The following is a 27,481-nucleotide window of genomic DNA, read 5'->3' as shown; positions in this document are numbered from 1 at the left end:
GCTTCAATCTGGCTGGGGAGAGATATGTTTGATGCATGTAATTGAATTGAGTGTACCTAAATCTGGGATTCCTTGACACGCCGCGGGTGTGGGACAAGGCCTTTGGCCAATCTGCCTGTAGGATCGGGGTGGGGAGTACTGCGTTCCATCTCCCCCAGGCTTTCCCCACCTGTGGTTCGGGAGTCTTGTTAAGGGTTTTGTATAGGTTAGATATTATTTTTGTTTGGTCATTATGTTGTAAAAGCTGGTGAATTACTGGGGAAATCGCTGGTTCCAAAATACCTGCCCCCCATATTTTCTTTATTTCGTGGCATACAGTGTGGTATGTCAGGAACTGACCCGGGTTTATCTCCGTGAGGGCCTGGAGAGCCTCAAACGACATTAATTTGCCATCCTCAAAACAACCTCCTACTGTCTGTATTCCTGCTTCACTCTACACCCTCGCAGCTTGCATTCCGGCTGCTGTCCCCACCAATAAATAATTGAGTGGTATGTGTAGGGAGTAAGGGAACTTATCCGCTCCTTTTTGCACATATTTAGCCCAACACACGTGCGCAACTGCAAGTAATGGGTTGACCTGTTCCGTTTTGGGGGGCTTAGACTACAGCCAATTTATGAGGGGGGTCCCGTTCCGCCGAGGCTCTAGGCTCATGGGTTCTGCCTGCTCTGGTCTGTGAATCCAATATTGGACCCACTGAAGCTGTGCGGCTGCATAGTATCTTTCAAAATTAGGAGTTCCCAGGCCGCCGTTATCTAGCGGGCGTTGCAGCGTGGTTAGTGCCACCCTCGCTCTGCTGCCACCCCAGATGAGCTGCAGTAGAGCTGTGTTTAAATTGCCAAAAAAGTTTTTGGGAATAGCTATCGGCAAGGCCGCAAAATAATATAGCAGTCTAGGTAGGATCAACATGTTGGCTACCTTGCCGGGTGGCGAGAGCGGGAGCTTATTCCAGAATTGCAGGGAGCCTTTTATGGAGGTTAGTGCCCTCCCCAGATTCCCGTCTCTTAGATCTTCTGTGTCATCGTATATGTTTATCCCAAGATATTTAAATGTTGTCGGGCACCACTTTAAGAGCCCTAGCTTAGGGGCATCCTGATTATTGGGAGCCCTCTTTGCCAGGGGGAACGCACAGGACTTCTCCCAATTTACCACAAGGCCTGACAGGCTTCCAAATTCAGCCAATAAGGATATTACAGAGGGAATAACTGCACATCCGTTTTTGATAAATATCAAAGCATCATCTGCGTATAATGAGACCGTGTGGTATAACCCGTTTCTGATTATTCCCCATTCGTGTTCCATGAGGCGTATACTTGCCGCTAGCGGCTCCATTGCTATGGCAAACAATAGCGGGGATAGGAGGCAGCCCTGCCGTGTCCCCCGGGAGATCAGGAAACTATCAGAAATCACCCCGCCCGTCTTCACCCTCGCACTTGGGTTGGAATACAGTGTCCAGACCCAACGGATGAAATTAGGGCCTATTCCCATGCGAGCCATCGTAACCAACAAGAAATCCCACTCCAGCGTATCAAAGGCCTTTTCTATGTCTAATGAGAGCACCATTTCCTCTTGTGCATCACGGGGGGTGTCCCCCATTATGCTCAGCAGTCTGCGAATATTTAGGAAGGTGTTACGCTTTGGGATGAAGCCGTTTTGATCTTTGTGTATCAATGAGTGCATGTGGGGGGCTAATCTATTAGCTAATATTTTGCAGTCTGTATTTAGAAGCGATAGTGGTCTATAGGATTTGACATCTGTATGGTCTCGGCCCTGTTTAGGGAGTACCACTATCATAGCTTCCCTTTGGGATATAGGTAGGCTTTCTTTATTCCACGCCTCTGTGAACACTCCTAGCAGATGGGGTTTCAGGCTGGGTAGATAAGCTTTATAATATTCCGAGGGGAGGCCATCTGCCCCGGGCGCTTTGTTCCTGGGCAGCTGTGAAAGGGCTAGTTCCATTTCCTCTGTTGTTATGGGGGATTCGATTATATCTCTATCTGTTTGTTATAATTGGGGCAGGAGGGAGTCCGCTAGAAAAGCCTCGAGTTGTGCAGCTGTGCATGAGGTGCGTTTAGTGTATAAGTTTGAGTAGTAATTCCTGAACGTCTCATTTATTTCTACTTGTGTAGTAGCCATCTCTTACGCACCCGCACGGATGGCACCTATCGGAACCTGCTGTCTATCTTCGCGGAGTAGCCATGCTAGCATCCTGCTTGATCTATCACCTTCCGTTTGCAACCTAGTTAAGTAGTAATTATAGTCGTGACAGCGGAGTCTGCTATCTGCATCATTGTATTTTGAGCGCTTTTCTTTGAGGACGGTGTTGGGGATTTCCCCTAGCGCTACCGCTTTTTCCGCTGTTCTTAGCTCCTTCTCTAGCTTGCTAATCTCTGCCTGTAAGGAGCGTCTCACTCCCCACGTAGTGGATATGCATACTCCGCGTGCTACTACTTTATGGGCGTCCCACTCTGTCGCCCGAGTTGTTGCAGACATAGCGTTTATTTCCCAGTATTGGCTTATAGATTTCCCCAATATTTCGGTGAATGCTTGGTCTTGTAAAGCCTCTGCCTGGAATCTCCAAGTGGGGACTGCCTGACGTGTCCTACCCCAATTCAGTGTTACTCTCAGTGGTGCATGATCCGAGAGCGTCTTTGCTAAGTATTCAGATTCAGTGACCAGTGCCCCTATTTCACGAGTGCCCCATATTATGTCTATTCTAGTATGAGTGTTGTGTGGTACTGAGTAAAATGAATATTCTTTTTGTTCTGGATGGCCTAGTCGCCATATGTCATGAAGTCCCATAACATTTGCCCATTCCTGCAGGGGACCTATGGGTTTCCTATTGGTTGGTAAGCTCGAGTAGGCACTGGTTCTATCCAATGCTGCAGATGGGGTACTATTGAAATCACCACCCCAGATGCCTAAGGCCACGGGGTGGGACAACAATGTTGGAGTGAGAGTGGTAAGAAAACCCATGATGCCGCTGTTTGGAGCGTATACCCCGACCACCGCCATTTGTCTGCCATCTAGTCTGCCTTCCACAACAACGTATCTCCCACCCTGATCTATCTTGTGTGATGTCAGAAGGAATGGAACTCCTGCCGCTATCCAGATCAACACCCCCCTTGCGAAGGCCGAGTATGTCGTGCCTATCAACTGACCTCCCCATTTCGTGCGCAGGCTGCGTAGGTCCCCCTCTAACGTGTGTGTCTCTTGCAAAATAGCAATATGTACTCCTAGTCGTTTAAGTCGAGCGTGCACTCTGGCCCGTTTACTCAGCGCCCCAAGACCCCTGATATTCCATGTTACTATGATATACTGGTTTTTAGTATTATTGCGGGAAGACATCATATGGAATTCTGAGGGTGCATTGCTGTGTTAAGGATCTGAGCTCTAGAATTGGCCCATCTGGTCACTGCCTTTCTGTAGCCGCTATTTAAATATAGCGGGCGCAGGTGATCATTTTGTGCATTAAGTGATTCCGAAGCTTGCGTTTCTACTAAACTATTAACCCCAACTCCCCTTATTAAACCCCCTATACTACTTTCAACTACTGTGAAACTACAAAACTTAAAAATACATGTAATAACCCATATCCAGTTGGATTTACAGAGTGGGATTCTCATATCGTACAGATGTGGCTCTTATAAGGGGCTCACATCTTTTCGCTGACTTAGTCCGCTGATATCATCAGGCGCCCCACCTAGGCATGAGTTTATTCCCTCTGGCCACGACCACCGAACGTGTTCCGCCCCCGTGTGCCACCAAACCCTTAGCTTAGCGTTTATGTCAAAGATACATATTGTTGGAGGCACATTGTCCCCACGCCTCGGCGGTGTCACAAAGTCTCTGCAGATTACCAGGTTTCAAGCATCGACGCTGGCAGTCTCACTGGGCTTGTGCGTGTGTTTTTAAAGTTCGTCAGCGGTTCTGGGGGTGACCTTTGGCCCACCTAGTTCTCCTGTTAACGTGGATGTGGAGCTGGCCGTGTCTGAGTCCGATCCCGGCTCTGGGGGTTTCCTAGCTATTGCACTGTGGCTTTGCATGTGTAACGGCGTCTCTTTTAGCACTTTTGCTCTTTCTTCTGCTGCTTGCCAGTCATTGGGCTGGCCTCTGGTGCGTCTTTTGGATCGCTTCCTAGTAGCAGGAGTTTGCCATTTCTCGTCCCCTTCCTTGTCTTCCCGGAGTTGTGCTAGGCCCTTAGCGTGTAACCATGTCCAGGCATCTTCGGGGTTTGTGAATATATGGGTACGGTCCTCCATTACTACCCTTAGTTTGGCAGGGAAGAGCAAGGCATATTTTATGTTGTGTTCCCGTAGGCGTAGCTTAATTTTGATGAAAGAATTGCGTTGGTTCTGCACCTCTTGTGTAAAGTCTGGGTATGCGTTAATGTTCGAGTCTTCGTATTTGAATGGTCCTTTACTGCGGAATTGTTGCAATATTGCATCTCGGTCTCTGTAATTCAAGAATCTAGCAATCAATGGCCTGGGGGACTGGCCGGGGGTCTACCCGGAATTCTGTAAGCCCTTTCAACTGAGAAAAACTTAGATGGAGCCCCATTTAACACCTCCTTGATTAGCCACTGCTCCAGGGAAATTTCTGATTCAGATTGTCGCATACTTTCTGGAAAACCCAAAAATCTCACGTTATTACGGCGCGCCCTGCTCTCCATTTCCTCCGATCTCCTCCAAAGTACCTTCAGTTCCTCATCCATGCGCTGGATCTGCTTTTGGTTTCCTTGCGCTATTGGAGTTAAGTCGGCTATTCCAGCTTCTGTTGTTTTCACTTTTTCAGCTAGGCTTCGTTGGTCCACTCGCAAAAGGTTCAAGTCTTGCACAACTGCGTCAATTCTGCTTTCCAGAGATGACTTAGTGTCCAATATTGCCTGCAATACTTTCTCGAACTGAGCAGAATGCGCAAGAAGTGTACTTTCTAGTGACTGTAGGGATGGGTTAGATTGTTGGTCGGCCGGCGTTAGTCCTTGAGTGGTTCGGTCTGAGTTCTTAGCTGCTTTGGCTCTACCGGCCATTTTGGCTGTTTCGAGATCTACTCCCAAACTACAGTGATTTCGCACTTTTAGTCCACTTAGTTAGTTGATTTAAACTTTTACTGAGCGACCTGGGCTTGGTGTACACTTTCGTTGTTAAGAGCGCGAGATTGGCCAGCGATGCCAAGGGATGTTGTAGTCATATTCAGGCGTGTTGATAGCCTGGGGCCTTGTGTTCATTGACAAGCGCTGCAGCCATTGATTGATTTGGTGGTCCGGTGTTGAGTTCTCGTGGGACTGTCCGCAGGACCTACCAGGGCGCACGGGGAGCGTAAGAGTTGGAGGGGAGCACTCTCTCCCTCATGTGTGATGGCAGGGTTGGCGCCAGAGGTTTCCCCAAATAAAGGGGGAGCGTATTTGAGGGCCGGGGGAGGCGGCGTCGCATGGGAGAGACCACAACGCAGGGCGGGCAACAGGTGCCGCGGATGGGCTCCGTTTATCAGAGGACAGTTGTGACAGGCGCCCACTGCAGAGGGGCCAGCGCAGGTCAGGCGCTCGCAGCGCGCACCAGCTGTCTGTACTGTGGTCCGAGCTCACGGGGGCACGCGGCCCACATCAATCTTGCTCCCCTGCATTAATGGTGAGGTGGGGTGGGGGGGGTGTCCAAAAGAGCATGAATTTCACCTCAGCGTTGGTTTTAATTTTTACACCCCCCCTCCAGGTGCCCTCCTCACCTCATTCCTCTTGCTCCTTCTTGGAGTCCCCTGCGTCCTTCTAAACTGCCAATGAATCTTCAGTTCTAGGCAAGGGTGCCCCTTCTCTGCGCTTCTCTGGTGTGTACACGCGGCTCCTGCTGTCGTCCAAAATGGCGCTCCGACCCCTCGGGCCGGCACCAACCTCGCGCGCCTCAGGGCGCCTTGAAGAAAAAAAAAAAAAACTCAGTGCGGCCTGCCTGGCTGCGGCGCTTCAGCCCCCCCTGGCGCCAACAATCACAGGGGCGAAGGGCGGCTGAGCCGAACGCGGCCGGGGCCGCAGCAGCAACCCCCCACACCCCTCGCCGCGCCCGGCGCGAGCCCTCGGGACCTGGCCCCGACACGCCTGATCGCCGAGGGGGGCGCGCCGCACACAGCGGACGCTCCGGTCCCCCCCGGTCAGGCCGCCGTCCCAGCCGCTTCAGCAAGGCTGCGGGCTGGGCGCCTTCCAGGATATTTTCTCCGAGCCGGAGACGGAGCGCTCAAATCAAGCGACCGTCCCAGTCGCCATTTTGGCTCCTCCCCCAGAGTACGAAAAATATGATATTGATTGAAATGGGAAAGGAAACATAATTGCCTCCTCCAATTCATACCAAATCGATGGAGAAATTTCTTGAGGAGAATAGATATAAGGTAAAACTTGCTTCAGTATAAAGGAGGAATGATATTGACGAAGATTGTGAAAATGAACTCCACCTACATCCTTAGGTTTGCACAGTGAGGAAAGAGCTATGCGTGCTTTGCGTCCATGCCATAGAAAGTGTATCAAAATGCTATAAAGCAATTTAAAAACTTTCAAAAGTATTTTGACCAGTAACATAGACAGATAAAAATTGATCACTGGGAGCATCATCATTTTGATGGATTCCAACCTACCCCACCAGGATAAATACAGAGGAGACCACTTATCCGACATGCTACGAATTTTTTAAACAAGATCTGCCAAAATAAGCTGAATAGTAGCCGGAATTGAAGGGGTGTACTTAATCCCTAGACATTTTATATGTGTGGGGGTCCATTTAAAATCCGTTTCTTCAAACATGTTTTAAACAAAATGTATTTAAAGGAAGAACTTCTGACTTATTTAGGTTTAATTTATAACCTGAGAGGCTAGAGTATGAGTTCAGTAGTTCAATAAATACAGATAACGATGTCTGCGGATTAGAAACATACAAGATAGCATCATCAGCATAAGCAGTAAATTTGATTTGCAAATCTATATGCACAAACCCAGTAAACAAATTAGATTGCTTCAATGAATATAAGAATGGTTCCAAAGATAAAATGAATAGGAAGGGGGACAATGGACACCCTTGCCTAGTACCTCGATAAAGGGAAAAATACGAAGATGGAACTCCATTTAAAAAGATAGATGTGGATGGGGTAGAATATTATATTAATATATTTTAAAATTACAGGTCTAAAACTGCCATTTCAGGGCTCGCATCATAAAAAGCCAATTAATACGATCAAAAGCTTTCTCTGCATCCAAAGTAATGGCAGCCATTGGAATAGTACTTGTAGAAGCAAGATGTAAAATATTTAATAAGGCTCTGGAATTATCAGTAATATATCTGCCTTTAACAAAGCCAGTTTGTTCAAAACCAATTAAATCCTGTATAATCTGATTTACCCGGAGAGCTAATATCTTAGCAAATATCTTACAGTCTAAATTAATGAGAGAAATTGGCCGATAATTAGCACACAGAGAAAGGACCTTATCTTTTTTTAGCGATGAGGCAAAGTTTTGCTTGAGAAAACGTACCTTGAACCCTATCATTTTGAATAAATTGATAATAAAGAGAATGCAAATGTGGAAGAAGAATGTGTGAAAAACGAAGGTAAAATTCAGCTGTAAAGCCATCTGGGACCGGAACTTTATCTTTTGGTAATTTTGCTAAAGCAGTCCTAATATTCTGCACAGATATTTCTTTATCTAGGGAAGAAAGGTCTTGAGACTGATTTGGTCGAGATGGGAGAGATTTAGAAAAGGATTCAAGATCTGCCTCAGAGGGAGATGATTCAGGTGTATAGAGAGTATGATAAAAATCAGAAAAACTTTGCAAAATATCCTCATTTCTAAAATGATTATTCCCCTTGTCGTCTATGATATGTAAAATCTTGGATTTCGGGGATTTAACTTTAAGATAATTTGCAAGCATCTTTCCAGCTTTATTACGCCCACCATAAAATTTAAAATATTTTTTTTAAAGCGTGCCTAAGGCTTGTTCAGTGGACTTCTTTAAAAATCCAGTTTGGATTGAATAAGGAGTTTGAGTATCATTATCATTTGATGTAAAGTATTTATGCTCCAGAGTTTTAATAGATGATAAGAGAAGAGCCGACTCTGTGAGAAACTTTTTCTTCTTTGTAGCCACATAGTCAATAATGAAGCCTCTGGCCGAGGCTTTAAAAGCGTCCCAGACAATATGGAATTGCAAGGAAGGCGTCAGATTGAGATTAAAATATTCCTTAAGAAATACTTCATATTTATCTACAAAGACCTGATCCTTCAGCAAATAGTTATTAAAGCACCATCTCCTTGACCTACAAGATTCAGTTGTCAATATCTATAAACATAGGTGCATGATCTGATATTAGTATAGCGCCAATTTCAGTGTGCACTAGACCAGTAAGCAAGAGAGGTGTCAAACAAATATAATCAATTCTAGATTTTGAATTGTGAATGGAATTATGAAAGGGGAATTCTAAACTATCTGGATTGTATATCCTCCAAGCATCTTTCAAGCCTCTGGAATGAATGGCATTCTTGAATGTTTTTTGCATTTTATTAGGGCTATATCTGGAAAGGGAGTGCCTGTCCGTAAAGGGGTCCATAACTTGATTACAATCTCTGCCCAGTATAAGATTATCATTCGGACAGGAGCATAAAACCCGTGAAATATTTTCCCAAAATTTTAGATCAATACCTGTAGGGCCATAAATGTTGAGTAAGGTGTATGGAACATTATTGATAGTGAAGAAGAAGCTACCTCCCTTCATCATCTCTCTCCTCTCTCTCTATCTGTATGGAAAGTGATTTCTGAAATAAAATAAGAACCACATTTTTATTATGGAGTGCCGGAGAACAAAAAATATGACCCACCCCCTGCCGCCTCAAAGAATTAATATCCTTTTCAGAGGTTTGGGTTTCTTGCAACATGGCAACCTTGCAATTTAACCTAGAAAGATGTGAAAAGACTCTGTGCTTCTTAATGGGATTGCGTAAACCTTTCACATTCCAAGAAACAACAAGCATGACTTTAACCATTTTGCAAAACAACAAAAAGATGTATCTGTAGCAACATTATCAACATAAAATAATTTATATAACAGTAAGTTAGAAACCACTGGATCTTATGATATCAAAGGGTATGTAGAATGAACAACCAAATCTCAGTCGAATAAGAAAGAGGAAGGAAGAAAAGAGAAAAGAAAGAAGAAAAAGAGAGCAAAAGGTGATAAAAACATACTAGATGGCAAGGAGCCTAATGGCTTGAGCCATAGAAAGACAAAGTAAAAACAATACAGTGACACTATAGTGGGGAAGGACAGAAAAAGCTAAGATGGTCCACAACCAGAACTATACACGAGAGGAGACAGAAGGCCACAAAGACATTATTATCAGAAGAAATAAATAATACGGCATAAATATGAACAATAATTACTTACACAAAACACTTACCGACAACTGAGAACAAATGAAGACAATGGGTCTGGAACATGACACAGGAAAGGGACACATATCGGATTTAGGGAAACAAATGAAGCGTGAGGTATCTGTAAAAAGAATAAAAATAATAAATAAAAATAAAAGTGATCTATAACGTAGGGCAATATATCAGCAAAGAACTTCTTAAGAACCAACAATGAGTAATCAAGATTTGCCACATTCCATTTCTTCACCCTTGCATTGGCTAATAAACTTTTTCAGACCAGCAGGAGAGGCAAATAAAAAAGTACGATCTCTGTATGTTACTTTAAAGAAGCAAGGATGAACCAGTCCATAACGAGCGTTTAGTGAGTTCAACCCTGGACGCAGTGAAAGAAACTCTTTGCGACAAGCAGCCGTAGCACGTGCCACATCCTGTGAGAAGAAAATCCTATGACCAGACCAAAGCATCTGTTTCCTTTGCTTGGCTGCTTCCAAAACCATGAGTAACTCAGTATACTCCAACAAAAGAACAATTATGCCTCTCGGACGATCAGGTGATGAGGCACCGCAAGATCTGGGCCCCACATTATGTGCGCGTTGTATATTAAGAGCAGTACCATCCTTGAGCCTAATTATTTTTTTAATATTAGTTTTCAGGAAAGAGATTGTCATTGCCTTCTGCCTCCTCAGGAATGCCATAAATTCTAAGATTGTTATGCCGGTTACGATTTTCCAAGACCTCAGTTTGCTGCTTCAGGAGCGAAATTTCTTTAGACATGGCATCGATCTTAGTAACCTCATCCTGCATACTACTGATCGTTTGCTCAGCCTCTGAGACCCTGGATTCCAGACTGGACCACTTTTCTTCAGTCCTTTGAAGGGTAGCATTAGTTTCCATCACAAAGGGCTTCAAGTGTTTTATTTCGTCCATAAGGTCTTCCAGGGTCAGAGGCAAAGGAGATTTTGTCGGAGAGGAAGGATCCTTCTTTTGTGGTTTAGAGGTATTATTATAGTCCTTCCGTGACGAGGACATGGTTCCCAGAAACCGCTGCAACCGTTGGAGAAGAAGTGGAGGAAGGGTCCATAGAAAATAAGTATCCAGAAAATAAACTCAGAGCCGATAGATAGTATAAAAATTACCTTAAATGCAGCCCTGCAGTCTGAAAAACGTGCAATACATAAAATCTCTTGACCTGCAAAATTATTAATGACACAAATAGCTCCTGAGGCTGTAGATGCTGACCATATCCCAATTGTCATTGATATGAAATTGAAAAAGAGTAATCCAATTTTAAAGAAGAAAAAATGAGCTTCATAGAGTACCTGCGTCCTACAACATTAAAGCATGCAGTTGTTTTTCTCTTCTTTTTTCCTTCCCAAAAAAAAAAAACGAATCAAAAAATCAAAATGGCGGCCACCAAAGCTGAGGAGGGGGCAAAAAAGGCTACAAAACACGCTCCAAAATTATTCCAGCTGTAAAAAACCTGTTGCCCTCATGTTCCTATCTCTTTGCTTCTATTATCTCTGTCCATAGTGCCAAAATGCCGCCAAACAAAGCTAAAACGTCTCCATGACGATGTGGAGCTTCAACAGAGAGCGGCCATCCTGCGGGCGTCTCAGCCATGCCTCTCCAAGGAGACATATTTTAAAGATATTTTCTTTCAACGCTGCCATTGACGGCAAGTAAATCTTGATGATAAAGTGGATGAGGGTAAACTTAGTTCAGTATACTAAAGAAATCTATTATTTTCTTCTCAGTAGTCTAATCAGGAGCAGAGCACGACTTCTGTAGTATCGTCTTCATATAGGATGGGACCTGGAGTCCTTTTTCCTCACAATTATAACTACCATGCTGCCTCCCGTGCATGATATTGCAACATTTCTGATTACAAAAACAGCTTTTGAGCATGCAGTATGTGAATGTGCTCCAAAAGAACAATATGTGTTTAGTAGTTATAATTGCAAGTTTGTGCTTGTTGTTTCTATTCATGAAAATGGGCTAAAAAGATGAAATATTGCTTTAAAAGTTGCATCGTATCTCCATGACAACTCAAAAGATATTCCAAATTTAAAAAAAAAAAAAAAAAATGCTAGTGTTACAAGTAAGTATCTTTTTGGTCTCAGTTCTTTGTCCGGTGAGCTTTTTCTGTGTAATCATTTTTAGTATGCAGTTAATTTGATTGTTTTTATTTTTTTATTTTATTATTCATAAAAGTTGCATTGCTTAATTTTGGAGAGTCACATTAGCAACTCTTGCTTCAGTTCTTACTAAATAGCTCATTGTGCTGCTGGCACATCCACACACAACACAATCCCACACTTAACCTCTCATTTGAGTAATTAGCATCTCAGTTACCTTTTTAAATTTTCAGTACCAGCAGGTGTGCTCTGCTTCCAACCTTGAAACATGATTGTGACTGCTCCATACAATGGAGGAAAAATAGTGATTTGCTTGAAAAAATATTTCTTGCAGTTATTGGCACAAAGGGAAACCTCTATTTTTTAGGATAGTGCATGATCTTCTGAATACTGATAGGTAGAAGCTCCTAATATTATTAGACACAGAAGTTAATATTATGTAATATTCTTTATTGTGTAAGGATACAGCATAATATTGATGACGGTGCTGTAGAACTAATCTATTCCCTTCCAGAAAACGAATCTGGCTTTATGGTTTTAGAGTTTTATGCCAAACCATAGTCAGAAACATTATAAGCTGGAAAAAAATTAACTCCGAAATCTCAACCTTGGTTAAACATCTCCCTACAAAAAGTTCAACGTGTTTTAAACTTTTCACCTATTGTATGTCTAGGTTGATTTTCTATTTTAAGTTATCACATGTTTATTGACACTTGTATGATAGTGGGCTAAAAAGGATGCCAAATCTGTATTAGGATATTTATGTACATTTTAAATTTTCACATTCTGTTATTTGAGACAGATTAGTAGTCTCTCTTTTTTTAGTCTGTGTATTCACATAGTAATTCTTAGAGTGCTGTGCCACTGGCAGATAATCTTTCCACAGGGTTGGAGGTCAGAAACACTGTACGTTGACTCTTGCAGACTTATTATCTAGATGTTCAGTCTTGTACAGTGACTTGCAGAATGCACTAAATTTCCTCAACTTCATTCTTTTTAGGACCCGTGACAGGGAAACTGCTCTCCAGCTAGCTATCAAGAATCAGCTGCCTTTGGTCGTGGATGCTATTTGCACCCGTGGGGCTGACATGTCTGTACCAGATGAGAAAGGGAATCCACCATTATGGCTTGCTCTAGAAAACGAGCTTGAGGATATAGCATCGACTTTGGTGAGACAGCTAAAATATTTTTTTCACTTATTTTCTTATCAAAATATGGTACATGTTGATTGCATTGTCTGTGAAGATCAAACCAAAGTGTGGAGCCTGAAAATAAGTAAAAACCTGTGAAATGACCTGGCATTTCTTGGTTAAAGGCAGTTAGAGTGTTATCTCTGTATGATTACTCATACGTTGCTTAAAGAACCTTGCTTATAAGAATGTTTCTCTGTAGAATAAAAGTTCCTGTTTCTGAAAATGTTTTATTGTATTGATGTGTGAGTGTGATATTTATATTATTTATATAGCGGGAACCTTGGCAAAAAGACAGCTGCACAGGGTCAAATGCAAGCATAAAGTCAACAAATGGTAGGAGAGAGTGCTGCTTATTGGACTTGATGCATTGTGATGTAGCGTTTTTTAAAGAGGTGTGTCTTCAACACTTCCCTAAATTGGAGCAGAGTTTGAGGTATTCTTGTATATACAGGGATGTTATTTCATATCCTGGATGCATAGATGTTAAAAGCTCACTGTTTTTTGTTTTTTGTTTTATACTACTTAGTTTGAAATTTGATAGTGGCTTGGCTATGTCGACATCCTCCAGAGATGGTGAGCTTGTATAAAATAAGAGGGTTCTAGTTATAATGGCTTTGTAAATAATGTAGCTGTTTTTGAAGATTGTGCTAGTTGGTATGGGGAGAAAATAGAGTTCCATCAGTATGGGGGTGATGTAATCAGATTTCTGGATGAGATGTGATGTGGCCTTTAGGATGCTCTTAATGGGTGCCAGTGTGCAGTGGAGGGCATGGGGCATAGTGTTACCACCATCCAAACAATATGAGAGCCTGAACATCAATTCTGAAGTCAATTTATGGAAGAAACGACATCACTTTCTTTCAAAGAGGCCAGGTGGTCTTTGTTTTTTTGCCAATATATTGCTTGATGGTGAGGTTGGTGTCCAAGGTGAAGCCAAGTGATGAATTCCATTCAAGACTCCGGGGTGTGAAAGAGGGTTGAATGATCGAATATGTTGAAGACTGATAAGCTGTCCAATAATATCAAAAGGCAGGCATCATGTTTATTTGTAGTTAGGAAGGTGTTGTCTTTGATATGTAAGTCTCTGTGCTGCCGAATGACTTGAAGCCAGATTGGTAGTCATGCAGGAGATGGTTAGCACTGATGTGATCTTGGAGTTGATCATAGACTGCCTTCCTTTTCAGTGATCTTGCAGATGAGGGGTAACTGAGTGATGGGGCAGTTGATGGTAAAGTCATCTGTAGCTAATGTTGGTTTGTTGAGAGTGGGAGCATCTGGGAATATGCCTGTAGTGAGGGAGGTGTTGTCAATGGTGAGCAGGGGTGAGAGCTTCTCCAGAGAGAACTTTGATGAAGGACGAGACTGAAGCATTGTTTTAATATGAACTGGCTTTGAGGGAGTTGAATATGTCTGTAGGAGCTGTAAGACCCAGGGCTTTGTAGGCTGACAATTGTCTGATTCTGCTAGGAGGGGCGAGCTTTAGAGGAGAAACAGGCTTGATGTTGTCGATGTGCTGATCTTCTTTAATTTTTCACTGACTAAGTGGTTGATGGCATTTGTATTACTTTTTAAATTCTGTTGCCTTTTTTTATTTTTTACTTCTTAAATATTTCTTTTTTTTTTTTTTTTTTTTTCAATCTTCTTTTCACTTCAAGTAAGACAAGTTGTTCTCCATGGTTCAGGTAATGAGCACCTTCAGGTTCGGTTCTCATTGTTATAGTAGGAGCCTGGGTGAGGATGGATAGGGTGTTGCTGATACGACCACTCTGGTTAAATGCTGTGATTCGCAGCACTTACGGAAGTGCAGATGGAGATGACATTCACTGGTAGCAGATTTGTTTGTGCATGGCACCATCTGGCTCAGCTAAGAGAGGGAGAGAAAGAGCTTCCAAACTACACAAAACGCAGCCTGTCACTAGAGAGGTGCATGCTTTCTCCCCATAGGAGATCAGCAAGAGGCCACCTTCAATTTTGTCTCCAATCGGGGATATACTTTTGATTAAAAGAGGAGCAAGAGTTGTGTATTTTGAAACCTTGAGGACAAAGATGATGATTAGCTCACTGTGACCTTTCATACCATTTTTATCTTTGTGCATCTTCAGAGAACTCGAATGCTGTCTGCAAATCTATTATAGTGGTTCTGTGCATTTTGTCTTCTTGCAAATAAATCCCAGGTTCCATGCTTTTTAGCTTTTTTGTGGTTGACACATTCAGGTCAAGCTGTTGTGCTTGCTGAGCCTTTCTTATTGTAAGTGAAGGAATGTTCTCCATGCCACATCTGCTTATGAGTTAGAAGAATTAGCATTCAGTCAGAAAATACCGGCAAGACCTATTGTTTCCAATATACAGGAAGAGGTATTTGAGTTTTTACCACCAGTCACTGGTTTCTTTGTGTGATGCCCTTTCGATGTTTAGTTTGAGACTTTGTCAGACACATCTTCAGTCAGTTCACTGTTATGATTTTGGCCATTAGATATATAATTATGCTTCTTGGGAATCTGTCCTATTACAATGTGTGAGGGACTATTTTACATATGAAAAGTACACACAATGCGTCAGACAAGTAATTGTTCGACTCATATGTGCATTTTATGCAGAAAGCAGTCATTTGTGAATTGCAATTTTCTGTGTACTATGTTATTTTTATGTTTTTTTCTGGGCTGAAGTGTGAGCCTCACATCAAAATTCCCTTCTAAATGTTTTTTTTATGTTTGCACATCGCGACAACCTGACCCTAAAATGCCCACTCCTAAAGTCTTACCGGATCCTGGCTCCTGCTGCACCCTGCCCTACTTGGGACAGCTTCTTTTGCCAGTCCTGTTCGCCTCCACCCGCCTTGTCACTGTTTAAATGCAGATCAGCGATCCCCGCTCCATTTTACGCCACCCTCTGTCGTCCCTTGCCCAGCCCGTGCCTGCTCCTGAGTGCCTGGAGGGCCACTCAATTCTTTTCAGTGCAGATATCAAGCCAATGATTTAGTAAAAGAGTGCCTGGCAGCCACCCTTCATGGTAATGTTTATCAAAAGTTTATGAAGTACCAACGTAAATCTTTTCGATAACCAGACTTCTAGTCATCAGGGATAGTACCTTCACCTCCACCAACATTACGACCAACAACATTACCAACACAAACACCATTAGCACAACCATATACATACCGTCAACAACTACTTTAACAATCAGAACATTCTTGTGCAAGTTTTGCATGTTTGTAAGTGAGGAGGTTGGGTGTGCGTGTGTGGAAGAGAAAGGGTGACACGATCGTGTGAGAGACATTGTGTTTGCTGTGTGTCTTAAAACAGCATTGTATTTGCAAAGCCAATGGGTCTGTCTTTAATGCTGTAAAATCAGGCAGGCAGCATTGTTGCGTAGCATTTGTGTATGTGCATGTATTACCACACCAAAACCATACCAATTGGTTTTGCCAGTGCTTGTTTGCTATGGTACTATTGAGAAAACAATCAGGCTATAGCACATGAGCAAGTGGCAAACCAACAGTCATCTTTTTCACACCAGAAAAGGCAGCTAAACCTTTGGTGTAGTTTTTTTCTTCATTATTGCATGTGTTGTAGCGTAGATGTTTTAAAGTAACTCCTGTAGGCATCATCTGAGAGCTGTTGGGGCCTAAATTAATGCTTCTCTTTGCCCAAGTCCTTTGACTGCAGGTATCTTTATAGACGTCGTTGATGAACTAATTCTTTCGTTTTATCTGTCCATGGGTTTGGCTATTTTATTGGTGTTTCTTGTGAGCCAGTGGCTTTCTGTGAATTGCAGTTTCTAACATTAAAGCTGGCCCTCACGCTGTTTTTGGTGTTAGCACATCTAATGGTTGAGCACCATTATCTATCTGCTTTGATTCGTGTACAGTTTTATGGAAAACAACATGGTGCTTAGTTTTTATACTTTAATATCCAAGTCAATTTTATGTTAATTTAACCAAAGGATAGCTGTTTGTGTTTTGTTGACTAGTCGCTGCTTATAGGTCCAAGGGAAACCTTTAGAATCTGGATGCGATATGTACTGTGAAATTTTCTCTTAAAAGCATGAGCTTTAGTTTTATAACTCTATTATGTATGGGATGTGGTTGGCCCTGTTCCCATTACAGAAATGATTAAGCCTTCCTGTCAAATTACGCTGCGTTCCAGATTATTAATCCATATATGCTACATTGTGAAGCATTGTCTGTGGAAGGATGCGTGGGTGAGGTCCTGTCCACCAAAGCAGTATCTGACTTTCCAGAAGACGGTTTACATGCATGTAACTTTTAGCACAGGTAATTAATTTGCTGCACGAGCTTTAATAGTATTGTCAGGTTCAGGCTGCAGCGGTGACCCTAGCAACTGTCGCCAGAAGGTCATATTGCATTCTGTTTCATTCATCGAAATATCTTTTTGAATGCTGAGCAGTGTACAGTTGAATTTGCTGTATAACCAAACTGTAGTTTATTTTTTATTGAATTACTTATGTTATTTGCTGACCCCACAGGTACCAAAAGGTGTTATGACGCTAACCTCACTGCAGATATGTCAAAACAGTCTCATTTTCGTAACACGTAATAGTAGGTCGTAAGTTATGATGGCACGATGTGAGCTTTCTGCCTTGTGGGGCTTTTTTCTGTCGGGACACACAAGCTCAGCTAAGTGCTCTATTCACAGGATTTATTTAAATGTCTTCGAAAACAGTACTTGCCAGTTTCTTGAGAACAGACAACCCGTGACAAACCTTTTCTCATTGGTTTTCTTGTATTCCTGTACATATTTGGATCCTCAGTTTTATTGTTTTTATTCAGGTTAGGCATGGATGTGATGCGACTTTCTGGAGTTCAGGACCAAATGGATGTTTGCAGACTCTTCTACATCGAGCTATTGATGAAAATAGTGAGCGTATTGCCTGCTTTCTCATCCGCAGGTGAGATGCACCTCCAAGATTCTTTTTAAACGTCATTTTTGCTGTTTTCCAAACCTGAATGAAGTTATTTCAAGTTTAATATCATTCTGGAGCCCCAACACGCTTTAGGAGGGCCCTTGTGAGCATGGCCGACAGTCTGTGTGTGCAGAGAAGGTGTGTTTGGAATATGTGAAGCACGCCGCAGTCCTCCCTCTTACAGTACTGTTTTCTTCTGTACTCAGTGGCAGCGATGTAAATAGCTCCAGGAAGCCAGGCCCAAATGGGGAAGGGGAAGAGGAAGCCCGAGATGGGCAAACCCCCCTGCACCTAGCAGCGTGTTGGGGGCTCGAAGAGGTTGTGCAGTGCCTTCTTGAATTTGGCGCAGATGTCAATGCCCAGGTAAATGAATTGTTAAATAGCTTGTTTAAAATTACATAATACCCATAGTTTTGCTTTCATGTCCATTCTCGTAAAAACCTATTTTGTTTACTTTGAATAATCCCGGAAATGTGACCTGTAACTCGTATTTCGTATCCTGAGACATCTTCGTTTATGCCGTTCCCTTTCCTTCTTCTAAAATTACCTTGTTTGTTTCCCCTGCTTCCTGACCCTCCGCACTGAGCCCTGCCACAAGCATTATCATAATGTACTAAGGTATTAGGGATAGGCTAAAAAGACATTACGTAATTATATGGTGCACTTACATTTTGTTGTGTTTGGACCCTGTAGTATTTGAATTACAGGAATAATTTATAACCTGTAACTATTCTCCATCAAAGTTACTTCTATAACCGAAAAGACCAAATCTCCCCATTGGTCAAGAAAAAATAACCGAACTTTCATCATATTCTACTGTAGATCTAAGCTATGTACAGACCTGCCATCGACTGTTGGACTCAGACCTTACAGGTTGTTTTTCTTCAAAGAAGTTTACGTTTCGAGTTGATTTGTGATCCCTCCTCAGATTGCCACACCTCACCAGGACACATGCTCCGCCTCTATTTTTCTGCCATCTGTTTTAGACATGTTTAGACATGTTTCCACAGCTCTGTCATTGCTGCCCACTGAAAATCTGTAATCTTGTTGGTGGACAACTGGAGCACAGATATCCACAAGACATTGATCATTCGACGGAAAATATAAAGAAAGTATTGCTATAATGATAGCATTGAGACTGAATTGTATTATAAGCCTGGGGCCGAGTCATATAAGAATTACCCTTGTGGGCAGTAGGGTATGTAATACGCACCATTTAAATGGTGCCTTTCTTGCAACAGTAAATGTCTTTGGTCAGATTAGCATCTGTAACCAGCTTGTCAACAGGTGTGTAGCCCTGCCACCTGAGAGCCACCACAGTGCTCCTTGCCTCTGCCCACGCTGGTCATCATTTAATATATTATTGTTCATGAAAGTTGAATTTTAGCACATACAAGTTAAAAAAAAAAAAAATCCAATGTTAGTGCTCTGTTTATCTCCGAGTGTGTTTGTGAGAGAATGCGAGTGACTGAGAATCATTGATAAGCTGAGTGAGTTTGATTGCGTGTGTGTGTCTGAGAGTGAGTGAGATTGAGTAAGTGTGAAACGTGTATGTGTATGCAAGTGGCAGTCATTGAGTGAGCGTGAGGGGATGTTGATGAATTAAAATGACTGGGGGGGTAAAGCAAGTTAGTGTGTGTCAGAGTGAGTGAGGAAAGTGAATGAGAGTGTATGTGTGTGTTAGGTGTGGGAGTCTGTCGCAGGCCACAGCACACTTGCGACTATTTCAGGCATATGGGGGGGACTTGGGCAGAAAAGCAGGCCCTGATATACTGAAGATTAATTTTGGCATATGTTGGGGGCCCATAAAAAAAATAGCCTTGTAGTGTACAAAAAGTGATGGATGGAATGGTTGAATTAATCTTATCCACTGGTAATCACTTGGGTGGCATCCCAATCCCAGCTGTATGCAAATCAGTCTTGACCTTGCTCCAGATCCTCCCTAAATCCGAACACAACCATAGACTTATTGCATCCTGATTGGGGTTCATCAATCAGGTGTAGCTTAGTTCCAGTGACCATGGGAGGCACATTTGGCCATTCTCTTGCGACTTAGTGCGGTACATCAAACACATAAAAGGTGATGAGAGAAATGCATCTAACTACTGGCAACCGCTCAGAGTAGCATTCATATCCATTGTTCTTTAGCCCACCTTGCCATTTTACTTTGACTGCAGCCATATGAAAAACAGACTTGACCCTGCTCCAATTGGAACAGTCTAGCTCTAACTGCCAGGCCAGGTCCTCTCTGAACCAGAACTCAAGCAAACCAAGACCGGTTTTGCCCTGATTGGGGTTCTTCAGTCGGTGTAACTTAGTTCCAGTGGCACAGTCACCGTGGTGTGCTAAATAAGGATGCAACCCAAGTAATTATCAGTGGCTGAGATGAACTTAAGTATTGTATCCATCACTTTCTTGTACAGCTCAGGGCGCAATTACAGGCCAGATTTCTTTGGAAGACTTCTTGTTAGACCCGCACCCAGTGAGAGTGTTGCTATCAGATGATGTGGCCATGTATCACACAGTGATAGTATGACAGAACATCATAATGTTCCAACTCCAGTGAATGACAAAGAGGGGAACTTTCGAATCAAATCATAATGTTCCAACAACTGTGAATGGGGAGGAACTTTCTTTCTCAGAGCGGGCTTACCACATAATTCTTACCAATGGTAAAGTCCATGTTGAAATGCTCTGCAGAGAACTTTAAAGATTCAGTTATGCCCAGGATAGTAGCACCTAGAATAGAGTCAGCACCACTGAATCTATTATTTATGCAAGGCCATGTACCTCCTAACTCACTTATAGTCCACACAGAACGGAAAAGGATGTAATAATGCAGGGGAACAGTGACCCTTTGCCACCAGACAAAGAAAGTGTGACAATAACACAGATGGAGAGTGTATGGGCCTAGAGGAAGCAACATAGTGGCACATTGCAATTCAGTTGCTCTCCTCTCTATGTAGAGTAAAAAGGGAGAAAAGGGAGGCACTACTACAATACCACCCTGAAAAACAAAAGAAAAGGGCTAACGAAATAGGGCAGGAGAGGAAAATTGTGGCACTGTTGTCATACTCTGTGAACTGGATGCAGCATATACTGGGTCAAGACAGGGCAATACCAGCATACTGCTCAGATTACATTCATGACTCAGTGTCAGGTTTTCGGCCAGCAAATCAGCATCACTTAAGTCTCCCCTTTGAGGCACGACACCTGTTTTGTCCATAAGTCGATGAGTTGTTTGTGAAAATATTTCCCGAGCCCTGGATATTTTGCAGCATCAACAACAAAAGCATGGTTTTCACGGACCTCAAATGTGCAGCAGCTAAAGAGGCATCCACCCTTATGAGACAGCAAAAGCAATTGCAGCAACTCTTACAGGAAGGCTAGTAACAGTCTAAAATGAGGCAATTTACAGGAGGTGGCTTCAGCAGCAGTTGCAGCATAGAGTAGACATGGACAGGGTAGAAGCACCTCCACCACCAAGCAATAACCTCATACTTGTTCGCCCCCACTCTTGGTCATTACTTAGAATTTTGCACCACCCCACCCAAAATAACACCACATCCACACATCAACATCAAGGAACACCATAAACTTGACCTTGAACTTGACCTTGTTCCAAGCAAGCAGACCAGAGAAGAGCTAAATACCATGTAGTTCCTTAGTCCCAAAAAAGGTAAAACATTTTCACCTGATACCCAAACTTCGAACTGTCACCCACTGCATTGCATCCAGTCACTTTAAAATGTTCACTCCACCAGATATCATTTTGCTGCTTCAAGTGGAGGGTTATATGGTGCCATCTATCTCAAGGACGGCTACTTTCACTTTTCTGTCCACCCTTCTCACCATATATGGCCCGGTAGGGGGGCTGTGCAGTCCCTCTCCCTTATTTCAATTTTGTACTTGGTCCCGGGGAGGTGGTGGTACCTGGAGGCCGGGGTCTGCGCCCCCGACTTGTTTCTTTTGCCCCGGGGAAGTGGTGGTCCCTGTGGCAATACAATGCCCACTGTGGGGGAAGGGGGTGCCCACTCCTTTTTCTTTGTTTTTATTTTTTACAAAAGCCCCGTGAAGGTGAGGGTCTGTGGGGCTCAATGAGCTGAAATGGAGGGGGGTCCAGGCATCCCCCACTCCAATAATTAAATAAAGCCCCGGGCAGGCGGTGGTCTCCGGGGCTAAAAACTGCCATAGGAGGGAGGCCCTGTGTCTTCCCGCCATTCCCCCACTCCCCTTTAAAAAAATTTTTTTATAGCCATCATGACCCCGAGTCCTTGCGTATCTGGGGGCTACGTTGAGAAGAAGCATGGGTGGATGGACTTTTTTGTTTTTTTTACATTTTGGCCAGATTTGCAGATCGTCCATGTATTTTGATGAAAATGTTTTTAAAAAATGCTTTTTGCTTTGGCAGAGCCCAAGCACCAAGACTAGGGTCTCAGGGTATTTCTACTCTGTCCCCTTTTCTTTTTTTATTTTTTTGTACGTTTTGGGAGGGGGGGGGGGTGACTCAGCTAAAGCAGAGACCTAAAATGGTTTGCTGCCTTTCCTGGTTGAAGTGTTGGCAGGAAATCAGGTCTCGGCATGATATCTCTGGGATCTACAGAGCCTCTGCATCCCTATATATTTATATTTATTTTCCCTTTAGTAGCTCTGAAACTCCTGAATCGATTTACACCAAGTCATCACATAAAGCATGCTTTCTGGACCAAGAGCTAACTTCCTGCCAAATTTGGTGTAATTCAGTCCAGCGATTGGGGCTGTAGTTGTGTCTAAAAAATGTCTAAGGGAATTAAAATGGGAAATGCACTTTTTTTGACACCCTCATCCCCCCGCTTGACGGATCGCCCTAAAATTTTCCATGCACAACAAGATTCTAGGGAGCACTTCTTTTGTACAATTTCATGAAGATTTATTAAATGGTGCCAAAGACATAGGCAAGTCAAAAAACGCTTTTCTAATGGAAACTAGGTCTTCATCTAAACTACCTACTGGTAGTATTTACAGTAGGTAATATATCTCCATCCATCCAGTTATAGCTAGGAACGTGTTTCCATAAGAAATGCCTTTTTTGTGTTGCCAGTAACTTTGGCGCTTGTGCTGCTTTTGAACTAGTTTGCCCATGGAACATTTCAGGATGATCGGTCAAGTGGGGGTGCTGAGAAAAAATGGGGGTGGAGGTAGGAGTCCCAAAACATGTTTTCCCCATTTAATTTTCTATAGAAACTTAAGACAAAGCTACAGTCCAAACTGCTGAATGGATTTACACCAGTATTTGCAGTGATCTAGGTCTTGGTCCAGAAAAAGTGTTTTTTTTGTGATTTGGTGCAATTAATGCTCAAAAACTTTGTATGAATAGGGACGTGGAGCCTCCACGGATCCGACATATCTCCTGATGAGATCTGATATTTGCCACCATATGAGCAAGAAAGTAGCCATCTTAGTACTTGGCACTCAACCTAGAGACCTAAAAAAAGCAAAAAACAGACATAGTGGGAAGGGTAGGGACATCCTGGCCTCCCAGGCCTGGTGATTGGGACTCAGATGCAAAATTATTTCAAATAAATAAATAAATCAAGGCACAGACTCCTGCGCTTGTTTAACACCCCCTGTCTTGTAAACAAAACAAAAAATCTTAAAAGGGGCTTAGAACTCGCCCATCACCACATCACAGTTATCTGTGTGTAACCACATCACAGATATCTGTGTGTGTGTATATATATATATATATATATATGTGTGTGTGTGTATATAGATGTACATATATTTATATATACATCATATATATTTATATAAACACATATGTAAATATATTTAAACAAACATACTTTTTTTTTTTTTTTTTTTACCTATAACAAACCTCTAAACCCTTGCCACCAAAGACTAATTCCCACCCCCAAGCTCTAAAAATACCATCACCACCCAAAGAAACATACTCACCCTAAACCCTAAAAAATACCTTTACCTGATAGAGACTTCTAGTTGCAGATTCCTTACCTTAGAATTTCCCCCAGGCATCAGTCTGGTTCTGGAGATTTTTCTCGAGCTGTAACACTGGGCGCCATTAGATGGCCTTGGTCGGCTCCTCGTCAGTCGTCAGCATCGAGCGTGATGTCAGTTTCTATTTCCGCACCAGCCACGGGCAGATCTGAAGAAGAGTCACCCCTGCAGTCACTCTTTGACTGGACTTTTCGGCTTTTGGTTATTCGAGCCTCCATTTCCCCAGATATATTCCCTTCTGCACCCCCGGGTAGGGAATCCAAGAGGCTGGATCAACTTGGGAAGAGGATGTTTTCTTCCTCCAGCCTGGCATTGCTGTCTGTGAACACTGAATGCCTTTTGGGCTGTTACACCCAAACCTCATGGGAAACAGTTGCACAGATGCGGTCACAGGAGCCCTGAGGAGGCCGGGCCTTTCTCTCCCAAACTGTTGCTAACGGGAGAGATGCAGCAAAGTTCACAATTAGATGTGGGCTGGATATGACCGACTCACTAGGTAGATCAGTTTCATCGACAGTGACCTTAAGGCACCATGCTTGGTTGAGGGCATCTGGCTTTTCAGGGGATGTGCAATCCACCCTTAAGGGCTTGCCTTTTAATGGCGCACGTCTCTTCGGAGACAAAGCAGACTCGGCGCTAGAGTGCTTTAAGGGGTCCCGGGTTACAGCCAGGTCCTTGGGCCTTGCAGCTGCCCTTCGCCCCCCTCAGTCAGCTTTTTGCCCTTTTCGTAGCTATGAAAGGGGAACCCAACTGTGTCCTTTTTTCTCCAGCCACCGTGCTGTGCATGCTGCCCAGCCTCTGGTTGGCTGGGGATGTGGGATTCAACATCCTCGTGGATCAGGGGGCCAGCAGTCTGCCCCGTCCACTGCCCCTCCTGCTGCAGCCTACAAACCTTCCTAGCCTGATGCTTTCCCATCAGGGACCAGTTGGAGGCAGGATTCGTCATCACCTGCCTCGCCTGCAACCCATCATGTCAGACAGGTATGTTTTGCAAATAGTCCGAAGGAGCTGCTCTCTCCCTTTCCAGACTACCCCCCATCTATGCCACCATCCTACGATCGGATGATGGAGGATCACCTGACAATTCTCCGTGGGGAGGTTATGGTTCTCTTGGCCAAGGGAACCTTAGAGTGGGTCCCTGTGCCAGAAGTAGGCTGTGGTTGTTGTTCCTGCTACTTTCTGGTGCCCAAAAAGGACAAGGGCTTCCGTCCTATCCTAGACCTCCTGTCCCTCAATCTCTTCCTCAAGAAGAAGTTCAAAATGCCCACTCTGAGTCAGGTCCTATCTGCCCTGGACCCAGGAGACTGGATGGTAGCGTTGGACTTGCAGGACGCATATCTCCATATTCCTGTTCTGCCTCCCCACAGATGTTACTTGTGGTTCACGATAGGCCACGAGCATTTTCAGTTTATTGTGCTCCCCTTTGGCCTTACTAGTGCCCCTCGGGTGTTCACCAAAGTGATGGCTGTGGTCGCAGCTCATCTGCGCAGGTGAGGGGTTTCAGTCTTCACACTACATCGACGACTGACTGTTGAAAGCAGGCTCACCACAGGCTGTCATCTCCCACCTACAGACTATGTTGGACTTCCTGCATTAGCTGGGGGTCACCTTAGGAGTGCTGAAGTCACACCTGACTCCCTTTCAGGCGAGTTTCGGTTCTATCCTCCCGAGCAGCTAGTCCAGGATGGTCAGGCTATGACTCTAAGTCTGCTGGGCCTCATGCCCTCCTGCAGCCTGCTAGTGACACATGCCAGATGGCATATGCGGGCTCTGCAGTGGGACCTGAAGTTCTAGTGGGTGCAGCATCAGGGGAATCTCTTCAATATGGTCCAGATCTTGAGGGGACTGTGCAAGATCTTCATTGTTGGCTCTTGAACCACGATTGGGTCAGAGGCACATCCCTCTCCCTTCCCCAACCAGATCTGACAGTAGTGACAGATGCACCGCTCCTGGGATGGGCCAGCCACATTGGAGAAGCAGAGATCAGAGGCATCTGGTCTCTGGCGAGGTTTGGGCTCCCAATCAATCTTTTGGAGCTCAGGTTGATTAGGCTAGCATTGAAGTTATTCCTTCCACCTCTCAAAGGAAAAGTAGTCCAGGTGTTATCGGACAACATGTGGTACTGCAACCAGCAGGGCAGGGTGGGGTTGTGGACCTTTTGTCAGGAGGCTCTGCACCTCTGGACATGGCTGGAACATCAGGGCATTTCCCTGGTAGTTCAACACCTTGAACACCAGAACGCACAAACTCAGCAGTCAGTGCCTGGTCGATCACAAATGGCGTCTCCATCCGGAGATGGCGCAAGTTCTCTTTCAGCAGTGGGGAGAGCTTTGGTCAGATTGGTTTACCTCTGCATAGAATGCACAATGTCAGCTATTTTGCACATTGGAGTTTCCAAGGCAGCACTCAATCGGTGACGCTTTTCATCTTGAGTGGAACTCAGGCCTTCTGTATGCCTTTCCGCCCACACCACTTCTGCCCTGAGTTCTCAAGAAGATCAAGAACGACTGGCCCCAAGTTAACCTTTGTGGCTCCGGACTGGGCACCAAGAGTCTGGTATCCCGAGCTGTTGAGCATGGCCGTCAGTCTTCCAATCAGACTGCCCCTTTGGGAGGATCTTCTGTCGCAGCAGCAGGGGAAGGTTCTCCACCTGAGCCTGTTCAGTCTCCGCCTTCTTGCGTGGCTATTGAGCAGTGGCAATTGATAGCTTTTGACCTTCTGCCCGAAGTCTGTAACGTTATCTTGGCATCCTGGCATCCCTCCACCAAAATGGTATACGCCTGTCGATGGAACAAATTTGTGGCATGGTGCACAGACAAGTCTGTTGTGTCCCCACCCCACCCCACCCCCTTCAGCCCCTTTATCAGAGGTCCTCTTGATTACACATACTTTGGCCCAGCAGGGCTATGCTTTTGGCACCCTCAAAGGTTATTTGTCTGCTTCACCATTCATAATGCCCCAATGGAATTTGAATCTGGTTCTAACTTTTATAATGTGTGCTCCTTTTGAGCCTCACCTTAACTGTGTGAGACAGATTCTAATTTTATAAACAGCCTTCCTTGTGGCCTCACTTCTGCCCGCAGGGTGAGTGAGCAGCAGGCCCTTTCTTCAAAGAAACCTTTACTTTCCATCTATCCTGACAAGGTGGTGCTCCGTACCGGGGCTTCCTTTTTGCCAAAAGGTGGTCACTCCCTTTCATGGTGGCCAATCCTTTACCTTGCCTACATTTTACACATCCTCGCATCCTTCTAGGGAAGAGGTGAGACACTCCACAGCCTGGACCCAAAAAGAGCATTGGCATTCTACCTTGATCGTACCAAAGAGTTCCTGGTGGATGTTCAACTTTTTGTGGGTTATGTGGATGCGAAGAAAGATTGGGCAGTGCAGAAGAGGACCATCTCCAGATGGGTTGTTCTCTGCATTAAAATGTGCTATGCATTGGCTAAGAAGCAACCCTGGATGGTGTGCATGCTTACTCTGCCACAGCAACAGCTGCAATCACTGCGTTGGCACACAGAGTTCCAGTCCTGGACATCGGTCAGGGAGCAACGTGGGCATTCACCAAGCACTACTGCCTGGCAGTCAGGTCCGAAGGGACTGGATTATTGCCTGTTTGGTCCTGCAAGACTTTCTAGTATGATATTGGTTCTCAGAACCACCTCCAATGATGGTATTGCACGGGTATCTATTCTAAGGTAATCTGCAACTCAAAGTGTCTATCAGATGAACAAGTTACTTACCTTTGGTAACAATGTATCTGGTAGAGACATATTCTAGTTGCAGATTCCTTACTGACCCACCCATCCTCCCCACTCTGCCTTGGAACATGGACTTCCC

At 44.0% G+C, this 27,481-nt stretch overlaps 1 protein-coding gene across 3 annotated transcripts in view; it reads left to right on the top strand.

The window, feature by feature from the left end:
- The window catches only part of ANKFY1 (ankyrin repeat and FYVE domain containing 1), a 526,918-nt gene that overhangs the window by 298,624 nt on the left and 200,813 nt on the right, over positions 1 to 27,481 (top strand). For all 3 annotated transcript variants that reach the window (XM_069226693.1, XM_069226694.1, XM_069226695.1), the window contains exons 15-17: positions 12,532 to 12,700; positions 17,514 to 17,632; positions 17,854 to 18,010. In XM_069226693.1, coding sequence (XP_069082794.1) covers positions 12,532 to 12,700; positions 17,514 to 17,632; positions 17,854 to 18,010 — 445 coding nt within the window. The remainder of the gene's footprint in view (positions 1 to 12,531; positions 12,701 to 17,513; positions 17,633 to 17,853; positions 18,011 to 27,481) is intronic.

Source organism: Pleurodeles waltl, chromosome 3_2 (assembly GCF_031143425.1).
Source record: "Pleurodeles waltl isolate 20211129_DDA chromosome 3_2, aPleWal1.hap1.20221129, whole genome shotgun sequence".
Taxonomy (NCBI): Eukaryota; Metazoa; Chordata; class Amphibia; order Caudata; family Salamandridae; genus Pleurodeles; species Pleurodeles waltl.
The sequence above is the reverse complement of the archived record's forward strand: the minus strand, read 5'-3'. Positions and strand labels throughout refer to the sequence as shown.